At 41.6% G+C, this 13,843-nt stretch overlaps 2 protein-coding genes across 5 annotated transcripts in view; both read right to left on the reverse strand.

The window, feature by feature from the left end:
• ATP7A (ATPase copper transporting alpha) overlaps positions 1 to 10,459 on the reverse strand; it is a 29,054-nt gene extending 18,595 nt beyond the window's left edge. For all 4 annotated transcript variants that reach the window (XM_068408353.1, XM_068408354.1, XM_068408355.1 and 1 more), the window contains exons 1-3: positions 10,367 to 10,459; positions 2,043 to 2,179; positions 207 to 696 (exon numbers count right to left, since the gene is read on the reverse strand). In XM_068408353.1, the coding sequence (XP_068264454.1) occupies positions 207 to 696; positions 2,043 to 2,150 (598 nt within the window). In that variant the 5' untranslated portion in view covers positions 2,151 to 2,179; positions 10,367 to 10,459. The remainder of the gene's footprint in view (positions 1 to 206; positions 697 to 2,042; positions 2,180 to 10,366) is intronic.
• A 961-nt stretch (positions 10,460 to 11,420) lies between these two features.
• On the reverse strand, positions 11,421 to 13,828 carry COX7B (cytochrome c oxidase subunit 7B). Its single transcript, XM_068409202.1, has 3 exons — positions 13,714 to 13,828; positions 12,183 to 12,307; positions 11,421 to 11,621 (listed from the first exon to the last, which is right to left on the reverse strand). The coding sequence occupies exons 1-3, from the start codon at positions 13,748 to 13,750 to the stop codon at positions 11,547 to 11,549; spliced, it is 237 nt and encodes a 78-aa protein (XP_068265303.1). The 5' UTR covers positions 13,751 to 13,828; the 3' UTR covers positions 11,421 to 11,546.
• Positions 13,829 to 13,843: the final 15 nt, after the last annotated feature.

Genomic DNA, 13,843 nt, shown 5'->3' on the forward strand with positions numbered 1-13,843 from the left:
ATACTGTCACACATATAACAGCAACAGCCTCACCACAATTTGGGCCCCTTTCTTCACTTCTAGTCCAAATTAAACATGTAACTAAATACCTGGTACCACAAAGAGTAACTGTCACAATAAGCTATCTAATCTAAACCCAAGAGAACTCTACAATGTCATCAGAGAAGAGCATGGTCAACTGCAATTTACATACACTAAGGTCTTACCTTTAATCCGCTGAATTCCTTGCAGTTTGCCAATCTTCCCCTCTATGGTGCTGGTGCAGGAATGACAGGTCATCCCCTCTACTTTCAAGCGCAGCACAACACTACTTGCTTGAGACCAGCTGGAATCTTCACAAGTTCCAGGCGTTACCTCTGGCACAGAGACATTTAAATCTGCTCCTGGGATCATCTGGATAATCTGCTCGCCATTTATAATGGAAGAAATGAAAGTCACCACTGCGGTTTTTTGATCAGAGGACACTTTAACATCCACGATACCTTTGTTCTTCAGTAGTGTACTACAAATCTGTTCAGACGTTAGAGCTGACTGAGTAGGAATTGTAAGAAAAATAGTGTCAGGCAAAACAGGTTGTGGGTCTGAACCAGCTAAGGTAGCATCAAATCCCATGTCATATATTGCTTCCTGCAGTGTTGCTGGAGTCTGCAGTTTTGAGTCATAAATGACGACTGCATTCTTATCCTCTAGAGATACCTTGCAAGGGAAAAAAAAAAAAAAACAAAAAACCACACAAAACAATTTAGCAAACTGCAATACTAAGAGGTGAGAACTAACACCCTGCCTGAGACTAGAAATAGCTTTTATTTGCATATATTAGTAATACTTGTCCAGTATAATTTTATCCATCACTACTCACCTTGAAGAGTAAAGCCATACCAATAGCCACCATAAAGTAACTTCTGCTCATCTGTGCAGCCACACAGCTAGAAAGAACAGATATTTTTCTTTCCCCACCAGTTTCAGAATCCTTTACAAGTTTGTCTGGCCACTTTTACTTACGACATCCAGACAGCATCAATGCATTTAATGAAACTTCCAGAGCCAAACTCCCTTGAATTACGATGACTCACTCAATTCAATAACAAAAGCAAAACAACCCACAGAAAAAATTCTAATCACATATATAATTCTGCAGTTAACAGTAATTACCCTTAGGCTACAAGGATGGAAGAAAACACTCTTTGAAAAAACCCACACATTCAAGTGGCAGTGAAAGGAGTCCAGTATTTCTAGGCATCTTAGGCACAGGCTGTTAACTTGCTGTGAGCAATAAAGTGCACCAGGCTCCACAGAACAAAATTCAGTTTTGAAATTTGATACATGACAAACATTAAAGAAGCTGGTTTTCCTCTCTCTGTACATTTCGGCGATCCAGAGACATCCTGATTTGGTACTAACCTTTCACATCAGATGGCACAAATGTCCTCAATTTAATTTGCTCCCAACTGATGATATATCAAACAATTATTGCAGTTTCCAAAATGGAAAGCTGATGCCTGCCAGAGGCCCAACACATTATCATTCAATTCTATCTTTCCTCTGGGCAAAGGTACAACCTAAAGGCCACAGTCATGATTAAATTAGACCAGTTAAATCATTTTAAGAACCACCTTTCTTTGTTTTTGTCCCAATTACAGACCTTAGCAGAACTAGCAACATGGACATTTATTGGTTTCATTGCAGCTGGAGGCAAAATAACCCAAATGCAGCTCTGTTTGTCTGTATTCGCCATCTAACATTCATGTCCCTTGCTGACCTAACTCATAATCACTAAACAAAACCCTGTTTTACTATTCTCAGAGATCTTTCTGAACAAATGATCTGGCTAAATTGAAGTTCTGATGCTGTAATGACGATAATTACTAAATATGACCTCTTAAAGTTTCTTATAGTCCTGCTCTACTCAGAGCAAGCTTTTGTAATATATTTTCTTGCCAAGGATATACTCTTTCCACACATTTTCCTCCCTTGGTGCATACTTTACTGTGGTTTCTCATGTAAGAGCAAAGCTTTGTAGAAATAGCAATAGTGTTACTTACTTTGATGTTATGGACACCACTCATCTTCCCGACGTGCTGTTCAATGGTTTGAACACAGGAATTGCATGTCATCCCCTCCACGCTGATGACTATGGATTTTGCCTCCATTGTGAAATTCTACTCAAGTCTTCTCATTGCTGTGGGCCAAAAACAATTAAAACATTTGTTCTTAAATCATTTCACAAAGATTGAAATCAAAACAGGGATTTAACAGATGATGTACTTGGCCACATGTAACTCTAGATGACGTCAAAATCTGAGCAAAGCTACACAGGAAGGAGAACTTTAGATATTTATTCCTACGAATTTTCAGAAAGGGCAAGTGTTCAGACATCTATTATTTGATTTGTGTTACGATCAAAATAATTTAATCGCATGCAGCAAGCTGTGACTAACTGGTGTGTGAGATGAAACTATAGGGAGAAGCAAGTGAGAAAGAGAGAGACAGCGGCTCTTGGAATGCCAGAACTATAGAGGATGGCACGTAAAGCCACAGTGGCACAGGTGATGATCACGTTTATCCCTCATACATTATCCTATACTAGCAAAAAAAAAAAGATACTGAAATTAGCCCTAGGAAGCAGATCAAGCTTTTTCCATATTTCATTCAGAAAAGTTTAATTTCTGCTCTCTGAAGATTATCCTCATTATTTTTGCTCATAAAAACAAGTCCAGAAAAAAATGACTGAAAAGAGAGCAAAAGAAGTGATTTCCAGGATTTTTTTTGAACCTTTTGAAAAAGTGCATTATTATTTCCAATGACAGAGAGGTTAGTGACCAGGAAAATTATCACAGTCAACTGCTTAATGTTTGGCTCGGTGGAAGCAACAGCAAATTTTGATGATTAACTGAACAGCTAAAGTTAAGTACGTGCTTAACTCATTTTTTTTTCCCCTTGGGACTTACCTTGTAAAACTAAATTACATTAAGCATTAACAATGTTTAATAAAATTAATTTTCTTGCTTCTTGGCTACATCTCAGAACTATTCCCTGTTCTAGAAGGTCTGAAAGTTTCTGGTTTTGCTTTGCGACATGCTACAAACTGTGTAAGAATACAAGGATGTTTCATCATAGAAACAGGTTTACCTCACTGATGCACAAACTAAATGCTGAAGCTTAATCAAAAAGAAGTAAAGATGGTATAAACCTCTGAGTTAGTGAAGTTTCCAATAGATGAAATACATATTTTTCCTTTAACTGCGTTTTGTGGGAAGAGCCAGGAACATATTGCAAATTTCTGTCAGCCACTAACCTGTGGGAGAATTTAACTACAATTTCTAGATCAAAAAAGAAAGTTTAACTATGTAAACAACATGATAGTGTGAGAAGTTGATTTTAAAGATTAATTTTCCTAATGTGTCTCCTAAAATCCTCAAATGACCACCTAATTCATCTAAACTGTGGCAGGAACCTTCGTATTCTGATAGTCAATAAGTTTTGTTCAAGAACTACGCAGTAAATGACTAGAGAAACCAAGAATTAGCACATACTAACGATAAGCGTGGCTAACGGACAGGAATGTCCCACAAGGCGTAAAGGAAACCTCGTAGCCATAAGAGCCTTGAACAACTCGCGACATCTGACTTTCCTGAAAGGCAACAAATATTTACTCTGAATGTATCGTAAAGCACTAATGCTTCATCGTTCCATCCCAATTACAGATGAAATCAGGAAGCATAAGGGCTGCAAGCACAACTCGAGACTGTGGGTGGCTGCGGGATCAGAATCAAAAGCAGCGTCCTGCTCTCGTCCTGCGTCTGGATGCAGGCGTGGGTGCATGCAGGGCACACCGCAGCATGATGGGGTCTCAGGAGATAAAACACTGACAGTAAGTTACTCTTATTGAAGAAGGCATCATATTATGCTATAGTCAGTAGAAAACAGTAACAATAAGTTATTACAGATCTCACTTCTCGCCTATTCTTACAAGATCTGGCTTGTTAGAAACACACCCACCCAAATATTTGTGTGTAAATATTCACACCTTAAAGAAATACAGAACTGTCACCTGACACACAAGACAATTATGAATCAGAAGAGTGTATTTTAAGGAAAGTTCATATGGTAGGTCCTTTCTCAGGCTTATCTGCATACTCAGAGGTACAAGGTATTTTTAAAAACAGTATAAAGCTACCCAAGAAAATACACACTTTCATGTCATCATATTGAAATATGATCCTTACTGATTACCTCAGCTCTTCCACAAGGAATGCTCAGTCCATGTAGACCAAACAAAGACATAACTGTAACTCCCCAGTCAGGGAACAATGAATATTCCCACAAGGCTGAAGTACAGATAAAGTTTCAAAAAGTACTTGACTTACAGGATGTTTTGTGAGTACAATCAGACAGATACAACTAACTAAAATGAGATACAACAGTATCATAGACAGAGTCAATCTGTCCTCTAGTAAGGTTTCAATAGAAGTGAATTCAAAAGCATTTCAGGTCCATGATCAACTTGAACTGCCCTGACAACTGCACTATTACTGTATCTTGAAAAAAATATAAAGTAAGGAAATACTTTGGCTGTGAGCTGCTATCTAAAATAATCAAAGGTTGGTAAGACACTGCCTTTGATGATGAGAGCTGGGGTCCAGCTGTACGCTGGTCTGAGAACGCTGAGCTCCTGGCTATCCTGCCTGTTCTTTGGTTTAAGAGATTCAAGCTACAGTGTAGTAATATCCATTATTGCAAGAAACTAGGATACAGCGTTGAAGTCTTTTCTGCAAGTCATACGTCAAACTAACAGCAGCCACACATGGAATATGGTGAACTAGTACTATTAAAGTGATTACACTGTTCCTGAATGCCCACTGTTAAAAAAATTAACTGCTTATATTTGTAAAAATAACATACTTTTTAAAAACATCTACTATTATTATAGTTTGTTACAGACAAAGTATTTCCTCTATTTTCTCAGTTTGTTTCCTTGCCCTTCTGCTGTTCACTTCACATATAATCACTTCCACCATTTTTTACACAGCCTCATGTTTTTTTTACTTAAAAGGTAGCATGTGGAAAGAGAAAAAGGAATTATTAGAGCTATTCTGCCTTAGTGGCCTAATTAGCTAAATAAAGTTTGTAAAGTGAATTCAAATATGATGGATGACATTTACAGAAGTGGAAGAAAATACTCTGGTTGCAGTAATTGAGGACCACTTATAAAGCATGTTAGAATCCTATTGTGTCAACAGAACATCCTGTTTACGTTTCAAGTGTATGCTGCATACAGACACAATCTTTCCTTTAAAATAAAACACATCGTCTGCTGTTTGTGTTTGGATTTAAATAATAAATCAAAAGCAATCAAGCTTCACTCTTTCCACTGCCCCCAGAAGGTTTTTTCTGTTGGGTTGGGGAGTTTTAAAGACTGCTCTCCTAGGACCAACTGATCGGGGCCCCATGGCATTAGGCATTGTATAAACACAGGAGGCAAAATCATTTCCTGAAAGAGATTATAATTCAAACATGCATAAAGCATAAAGGCATAAGAGAAAAAGATTTTTTTTTTTTTTTTACTCCTCAAGGCCCCGAAGTACTAGGACTGAATCCCGAACTTCTACCACAGAATTTACACATTGGATCAAACTGTCTCTTTTTTGTTCTCCGACTTTTAATCAAGACACACTACTGGATTTATACGATATATGCAGCATTAACAGCTCTCTGGTGGTGGGGAAAATGACAAACAAGGGGTTTGATTTGCTTTGTCGCAAGTTGCTAACAGTTTTCATGCCATTTTTAAAAACAGGCTGTTCTCTAAAAAATGTGTCCAAATCTAGAGGTAGCAAATGAGCCATGTGTAAGCAATACTGTCTCTTAACATCAGTTACATTATATTATTGACACCGAATTGAGAAACTGCATATTCACAGTCTGAGTCTTCTGTTCAGCCTTACTGAGATTTCTGAAGACCAAATTGTCTGGATTTCCAGTGCTCCTGATGCTTTAAAGAGATCTTGTCCTCAGAAGAAAATATAAGGTTAATACATAGTGACTGTAAATACACACAGACCCTTTTTCCTCCCATTACAAAATGCCCAGGACAATGAGTGAAATTCAAAAGCTAATACATGCTTATATCTGAGACAGTATTCTACCTTGGTATATTCTATTTCTTCTCTAATGCTCTGCCTCCCTTACAAGTGCCTCCTGGCAGAAATACTTTGGTTGAAACTTACAAGTAATATTTTTGTTATAATTTCCTCCTTCTGACAACAGTAAGAAAAATTCATGATTAAGCAGCCTGAAAAATATTTGTTACACCGATAAGTTATGACTAGATGCACACAAGAGGTGTACAAATATTGACAATTTAATCCTAGTTCTCCATATAAGTGTTAATATTTTACCAAGTTCACATGAAAATGGATGCAGAAGTCAAAAGATCTGCATGAGGCTGTGTGGCAATCTGTGTGTACTACAGCGATGGCTTGAACTTGGAACACTGTTTCCTCACTCTTGCCATCCATCACTATATATTGGTCCAGTTTCTCCCCCCATTTCAAAAAAAAAAATTTATAAAATAATGCATATATACATGCTTGCATTTTGATATGCAATAGCTCAAAAGAGAATTCTCACTGTACAAGGGACACTTATGGTTCTGGCAGGATGCAGCTGAAACAATCACAAATTAAAACTTCTCTAATATTTAAAAAGCTTTCTAGGTGACAACGTACATTTTATAAGATGACACTGAAGATCTCAATTATTGCCACTGACTGCAAGGCAAATGACTGCTAATAAACACCTCGTAATTCAAATTATCACGGACATACTTTTAAGTAAGATGCTAAGTTACAGATCTCATGTTGTTTTAGAGAAGAATTATGGTTTTATTCTTAACCAATGCATTGCTCCATCTAAAAAACACCTTCTGCATCAATTAGTAAAGACTTTTAGGATTTGATGATGCAAACAAATGGCAGCCCCCCTCCCCATCATTTAATCTAACAGCTATGTATTTAGAATCCAAAAAACCTTCAGTTCAGCTTCAGTTCAGCTACTGCTGTTTTGGAATATCATCTAAAGCAGCTTCATCCTACAAAGAACCTTGGCTTTGAACAAACTTTGTAAAACCTTTTTGTATTCTCTACTATACTACTACTGCTTGACACCTTTAGAAACTCCCATTTTCTATTCTCTTGCACAACTTTCACCTATGTTTTGCAGCGTACACGGCAGTAATACTTCCTTGTTTGTATATTAACACCATCAATGAAGCAGCAGAGCCCCAGAAATAATCTGGCTCTGCAATAGTGCAGAACCAAACACAGCAGGCTACAGGTGGAGGAGCAACGCTCAGCGATAGAACAGGAGACGTACAAAGGATAATTAAAACCAGAACAACATTAGGGAACAAACATAGGTTCTTCTATTTTTTTTTTAGGTACAATTTTAGGCTTAACATTTGGGTTGCCTGTGGGCAAGTTAAAATCCAAACATTTAATTTTCTTGAAGAAAGTCAACTAGTTGCTTCGTTCACTGAATAGAAACACAGGAAGAGAAATAATTTCTACTTCCAACCGCAATTTCTTCCTATGGAAAGGAAAATTAAACAGTGATCAAGCACAAGGCGACTAAGAAACTCAGATTCATCTCAACCATATTTTTTGATGTGCTAACAGCAGTCTTTGTAAGTAAAATATCTGAAGCAAGATAAGGTTTGATGAAGTCAAAGTTAAGCCATTCACACCCTCACACTACAAAAAAAAAAAAGAACGAAAAAAAGAAAAAAAAAAAGAAAGAAGAAGAAGTTACAACACTGGTAAAAACCCAGACTCTCACCTTATCCCAGAAAAAATGCATTAGTGCTTCTAGTATCCGAGCTAACCCAGGCGCCACAGGGTAACAAAGCACTGCGCACCACAAACATGCTTTGTGCCTGCTCTAGGATCAGTCAGGATACAGAACTGAGAAGCACACAATGTTTCTGGCTAATTGCACAACTTCAGTTTTCCCCAAAGTTTTCTATATATAATTATCTTGAATTTATAGCTGCTGAAACTAAAAGAGCTCAGAGCTAGGCAAAAATCACAGAAATGCCAATCTGTCAGATTTAACTACAGCCTTTGGACTTTATTATAATTTCTAAATGGCTGAGTCCTGCTTTATAGCTTGCTTTATTTCTGGCAGCAGAAAGATAAATTACTAGTTACATTAAATGGAAAAAAGGTACCTGTCCCTAAAAGTCTGCAAAGACCTATGAAAGAGAGCAAAGGCCAGCATGAAAGGAAAAAGCTGTATCATCTCATCCTTGGGCTCACAGAAGTGCTGGAGAATGGGTTACAGCAGATCTGCTCCAACACAAAAGAACAAGGCTTTATGATGTTCATTAGCAAACAGAAACATTTGAAAGTATGACTAGATATATGAGGCTTAATCATTGAGGAAGAAACTGCACACCTGTAACAAATATCCATCACAGACAGCTACGTGATACTCTAAATAGGTTGTAACTCACGTTGCTCAAGACTAACAAGTCTTGCTTGGTCAGCAGACTACAGAAATTGCTCTTGAGAGACTTTATTTCAACACAAGCCGGATGAAAAAAAAAGTATACATTGAAAACATTCTACTTCACTGCTAACAAGAGTTTTGTAATACTTCAGACAAATTCTTACCAAATCCGTTTTACTTCTTCATGCCCTTCCACTACCTCTTCTAGTCAGATTTTTGGAGAACATGAATGTTCCCCTGGAAAAATCATAGCAAATATTAGGAACAGAATATAATTTATACAGCCTTGGTATGTGAGCGTACTAAGGCCAACGGGGGCTCTTGAGCTTATATACAACACAGTCTCAAAATACAAGGCAGAACAATGTGGGATGCATTATACAAGTGAAAATTAGAATAAAAAAACAGTAAATGACATGTAATGTTAGCTTATACATTCCCAGTTTGCCACTTGGGAAGGAAAAAAGCTTCAGGTCTTTTCCCTACAACAAAATACACTGTAATTATTAATTTCTAATCAAATGGTGTTTGTGCTCACATAGTGCATTGTAATACACACAACTAATTTCCACACTACCAAACAGAAAAAATTATTTCTTGGTCTATTTACACCCACAAATACAATTGAACAAGTATTTAAGTACAGAAACGCAATCTTTGGTGACTGCATCAAAGATTTTAAGGAACTTTACACTAATAATAATTACGTGCAATTTCCAGAAGATGGATACAGAGAGGCAATAGTTAGCTGGGTTTGCTCTTGCTCATTTTCATGAGATTTTACCCCACAGCATCGCAAAGAACTATTTGCCCTTTTCCAGAATATTTACACTCTGCTTTCAATGAAAACATAGGAAAAACGTAATTGTGCACAGAGTGCTGCCATCACAAGGCAAAACGCCAAGAAAGATGTTTCAGAGGTACAAGTTAAGTAGCTTAGATTTGGAAAAGAAAGAAAAGGGCCCTGGAGAAGAGGCTCAGTGACTTGGGCATTCAACTTCATTCCAAGTCTCTCTCTGAAGATCGCCAACGGTAGAAGAGGTTCTTTTTCGAGTCCATCACTTACTGTGCACCAAGAAGCAATGAGAGCGCAAACGTGGATGTCCCCTGACCAGCACAGCCTCCCGCGCTGCACCGCCCCGTTCGGTACTACCAACCTGCTGGCACCGGCTGCCTCCCAGAGAACCCCGGAGCGCTGATGTGACCCCCCACCACCAGGGCTTGCCTAGCGCTGGAAAACCGAAGGCAGGAGCCGCTTGCACAGAGGGAAGCGGCTGAGCAGGACACACCGGTCCGGGGTCAGAGCCGTGTTCCGATCAGAGCCCGCGTTACGTCGGGGTGTTCCGAAACGCCGAGTCACCTCCCGAGCCCCGCGAACGCCCCCGGGATGAGCTACACGGCGCGGTGTGCCCTAGGGCCGGGGGGACCTCACCACGCTTCCTCGCCCCTCCGAAGCGACCGACCTCGCAGCAGACCGACCGGAGGGGCCGGAAAGACCCGCGGCCGAGCCGACGCCGCTATTTCCGCGCTTGGACCCTCCCCGGCCGCGGGTCCCGAGGCACGGCCCGTTCCCGCGCTGCGCCTCGGGCAGGGGCGCGCCGGGACCGTCCTCCCGGCGCTGAGGGGACACGTAGCGCTGCCCGGCGCCGCGTCCCGCCGCAGCCGCCTTCCCGCTGGGCAAACACCCTCCCCGCAGTCACAGGGCGGCCGCCCCCGCTCCCGACAGCCCGGGACGCCGTGACAATGGCTCCGCCGGCAATCGAGGGGGGAAGAGGGGAGACCCCCCGGGTGGCGGCGGGGGTAAAACCGAGGCCGTGACGCGGCGGAGCAGCCCCGCCGGCGGCAGGGCCGCACTCACCGGAGGCTCCGGGCGGCTCAGGCTGCCTCTCCCCGGCGCGGGGTCGCGCCTGGCACTTTGCCCCATGTCACCGCCCCGCCGGGAGCGCGCCGTCACGTGACCAGACGGCGCCCGCCTCCTCCCGCCCGCTCACGTGACACGAGGACACGTGACGGCGGAGGCACCGCCCATTGTCACGTGGCGCCGCGGCGGGAGGCGCCCGGTAACGCCGACGGCGACGGTCACCGCCGCGCCGCAGCTGGCACCCGCGGCACGCTCCCGGGATGGGGACAGCGAAGGCGCCCCGCGCGGTGCCGCGGCTCGGCCCCGCCGTCCCCCGGCTCAGCTCAAAGCACTGCAAAGCTGAACGGTGTCCGCGGAGGTCCGGCCGGTCACGGGCCCAGACACCGCACCCGGTCGGACCTGCTGGTCAAAGGGGCGTTTGCACCTTAGCGCCGGGAAAAGCAGCAGCTGGGAAGAAACTGGTAATGGAAATCTGCGAGGAGAGCAAGGGCAGCCACTTCGTACCTCTGTGTTTTTGAGATTCAAACTGACTCAAGAGTTTTACAGTCTGCATCCACCCCTGATCTATTCCCTAACAAATGTTAGAATTAATTAGGAAAGTCTTGTTTCTCTCAGCACCACTGAGCAGCAGTGCTGGGATACTGTCTACTCCTGTGGAGCATCTCTGATTCTGAGACTAATTTAAGTTCTTCCCAGCTCCCAAAGGCCTTGGAGAAAAACACCTTATTTGCAGAGTGATTCAAGACGTAAAAATACTTCTGTGGAAAAAAAAATGGGATCTCAATAGAAAATGCAAACTTTGTCATTAGATGTGCAGAAGTCAGAGCTAAAGTGCTGTGAACTCTGCAGTGGGAAGGGAGGTGAAGTTCACTTAAGCACACACAGCTGGCTAAAGGGACAACTCTACAACGCTTTGGATTTGTCCATTATCCATGAGTGACCTTTACAGGAACACTGGGACTACTTAAAATATTATTTAATTATTTTGAGTTTTTACACTATTTCTTACACTTCAGCAGACACGGAGCATAGAGGAGACCTAGAAGAGCCAGAGGTTTCTAGCTATGTTTATTAGACCAGGAATGCCACTGTACAAGTGGTCATCAGGGCACAAATGCCATTAGATGATCTTTTTTTTCAGTGAAAGTTTAGACCAGTTCATTATAAGCAAAGCCTGTTACTCCCTCCATTCTTTTGGAGTGATTCTGCCAACAGGTGACAAGCCCCATTCAATTCCAGCTTTTGTAAACACCTGTAGGAGGATAAAAATCAAGATTATTAACTCTGAAATCAAAGAAACCTTCTGATAGAGGGCTATTTCTCTTGTTTTCAGTTTAGATTGCTTGTATTGGAACATGACATCTCATTCATCTTCTAATAAAGCGAGTGGAATATATTTATATTGAATAATATTTAAATACTTCCATTTTCTATTTCAAAATATCTAGCTTTACAACAAAGAATCTGGAATGCAAAACCCCATCACCATGCTGTTATTTTCACCTCTAAATTCTTCTGCTAAAGCTTCTACCTGCATAGCTTGGAAATCCCAAGTAAAATAGAGAACATTTGTGTTTCTACTACATTTTAAAATCAAGCAACAGACTGACACAGAAATTTGTGTAACAACTCAAAATCAAAATACGAACTAACACAACTTTCATCTCCATCGTATTACTATTCACTTGTATAAAAAGCTCCTAAATTCTGACCACATAAGTTACTGCAAACAAGTAAGCCCTTGTGAAACTTAACAGCTTGCAAGTTTACAGCTATAATCACAATAAAATGGTGAAAAAAAAGGATGACTTACGTATCCCCAGACAGCAGTAAAAGCTGCGGCTCCACCAAGGAGGACCAGGTTTCCATATTTATCATGGAAGTTAGGCTCATATTTGCCATGAGCTTGTCTTACTGCAGTATGCTGAATGCCACGAGCTAATGAATGTTAAAGAGAATCAGAAGTACAGAAATCAACCAAAATATATATTCAAACCATTCACAATCCTCATCTCCCACCACCAGAGGCAAGTGTAAGCATTAAAAGACTTTAAGGAAAGCTGAAAAAAATTAATCTTTTGGACTTAGAGCTTTGGAATGGTTCCAAAACATGGGATATACAGAAAGCCTTGCATTTTGTTTCAGCTCTCCCAAGTTCTTTCTAGAAAGTGATTCCTGAAGTCTAATTCCATTAAGAAAATCCTCTAAGTTACCTTGTTCATTAATATGTCTTCTTTGGGCCCTCAGTGTGGAAGTTCCAGTACACTTTTAAGAAATACTATTTCTCTAATAAAATATTTGGGTTACTACTTAAAAGTTTCTGATTTCTATATGCCAGTATGTGTACCGAATAGAAGCATTTTCAGGATGCAGCTCACCATCAAATTAAGGGGTTGAAGACAGGGGGTATGGGTAACACGAAGATTTTTGAAGAGAGGGGAGGGAAAGGAAGAAGGAAGTGGAAATAACTGTGGGCCTTCACATGAGGTAAATAATAACGAAATACAGAAGGATATCTTCAGATGACAAAATGTATGATGTACATTATAAACATACACTATAAAAGATACATTTATTAAGGAGAAGACAGAGTGAAAAATCAAACCACGAGCTTCAAAACACAGAGATTATTTCGTAGTTGTGTACAAAGCATTTGATGACACAGTGATCTGTGCATAAAGATAGACGTTACAAAATACATCTTTTTGTTTAAGGTCAATGGTTCAACATTTACCCAAATATGATTAGAGAAGATGATGGCAACACCCATAACGCTACCACATCCCTAGCGTGCTCTGTGAGGCTGCACAAGGTTGGTTTTTTTTTTAACTGAACGAGAAAGCTTAAACATCTACCGAGAGAAGGAGCTAAGCCCGTTTATTTTAGGTGAATGAGCCTTGGGCTAAGCACATCATGAACCAGGAGCGGATTTGAGAGGACCAGGTTAAGTACTGGGGAGTCTGTCACTGAGGAGGTGACTTTACCCTCGAGTTTAAGGGCTGGTCACTGACTACTCCTTGTCACCTCACGTTGCAAAACCTGGATGTGCCTTTAGTTACTGCCAAAGAGGAAAAGCACCGAGGAAGAGAACCCAAGGTCAGCTCAAGTAAAAGCAACTAGGAAGTAAAAGAGGCAGAAAAAAGGGAAAAAAGCAGCAGAGGAAGGACGACGAGGCAGCCACCCGCGGCCCTCAGCCGCCCTCACGACCCTCCCGCGGGGGCGAAGCGCCGAGGGACCCTTCAGGGACAGTCCTCACGGGGAAGGCAAGATTCCCTGTCGAAACCTCTGCTCCCGCGGAACGCCCCCAGCACCCCTGTACTCCAGAGAGCCCCCTCCTTGCTTACCGGTGAGCTTCAGAGCAGCCCTAGCCACAGGGAACATGCTGAGGAGCGGAGCGCAGCCCGGCCGCCGGCGCGTACCCTTGGCGAGCGTTGAAAAACAAAATGGTCGCGCCGGAAGTCGCCAGCGCACGGC

This window comes from Nyctibius grandis, chromosome 10, assembly GCF_013368605.1.
Source record: "Nyctibius grandis isolate bNycGra1 chromosome 10, bNycGra1.pri, whole genome shotgun sequence".
Lineage (NCBI taxonomy): Eukaryota > Metazoa > Chordata > Aves > Nyctibiiformes > Nyctibiidae > Nyctibius > Nyctibius grandis.

Bases quoted from the DNA above. Each gene is read 5' to 3' on its own strand.
- COX7B (XM_068409202.1), bottom strand. From the start codon at position 13,750: ATGTTCCCTGTGGCTAGGGCTGCTCTGAAGCTCACCG. The intron at 12,308-13,713 runs GTAAGCAAGGAG...AACATTCATTAG, and splicing joins GGCTGCTCTGAAGCTCACCG to CTCGTGGCATTCAGCATACT. The intron at 11,622-12,182 runs GTAAGTCATCCT...ATCCTCCTACAG, and splicing joins TTACTGCTGTCTGGGGATAC to GTGTTTACAAAAGCTGGAAT.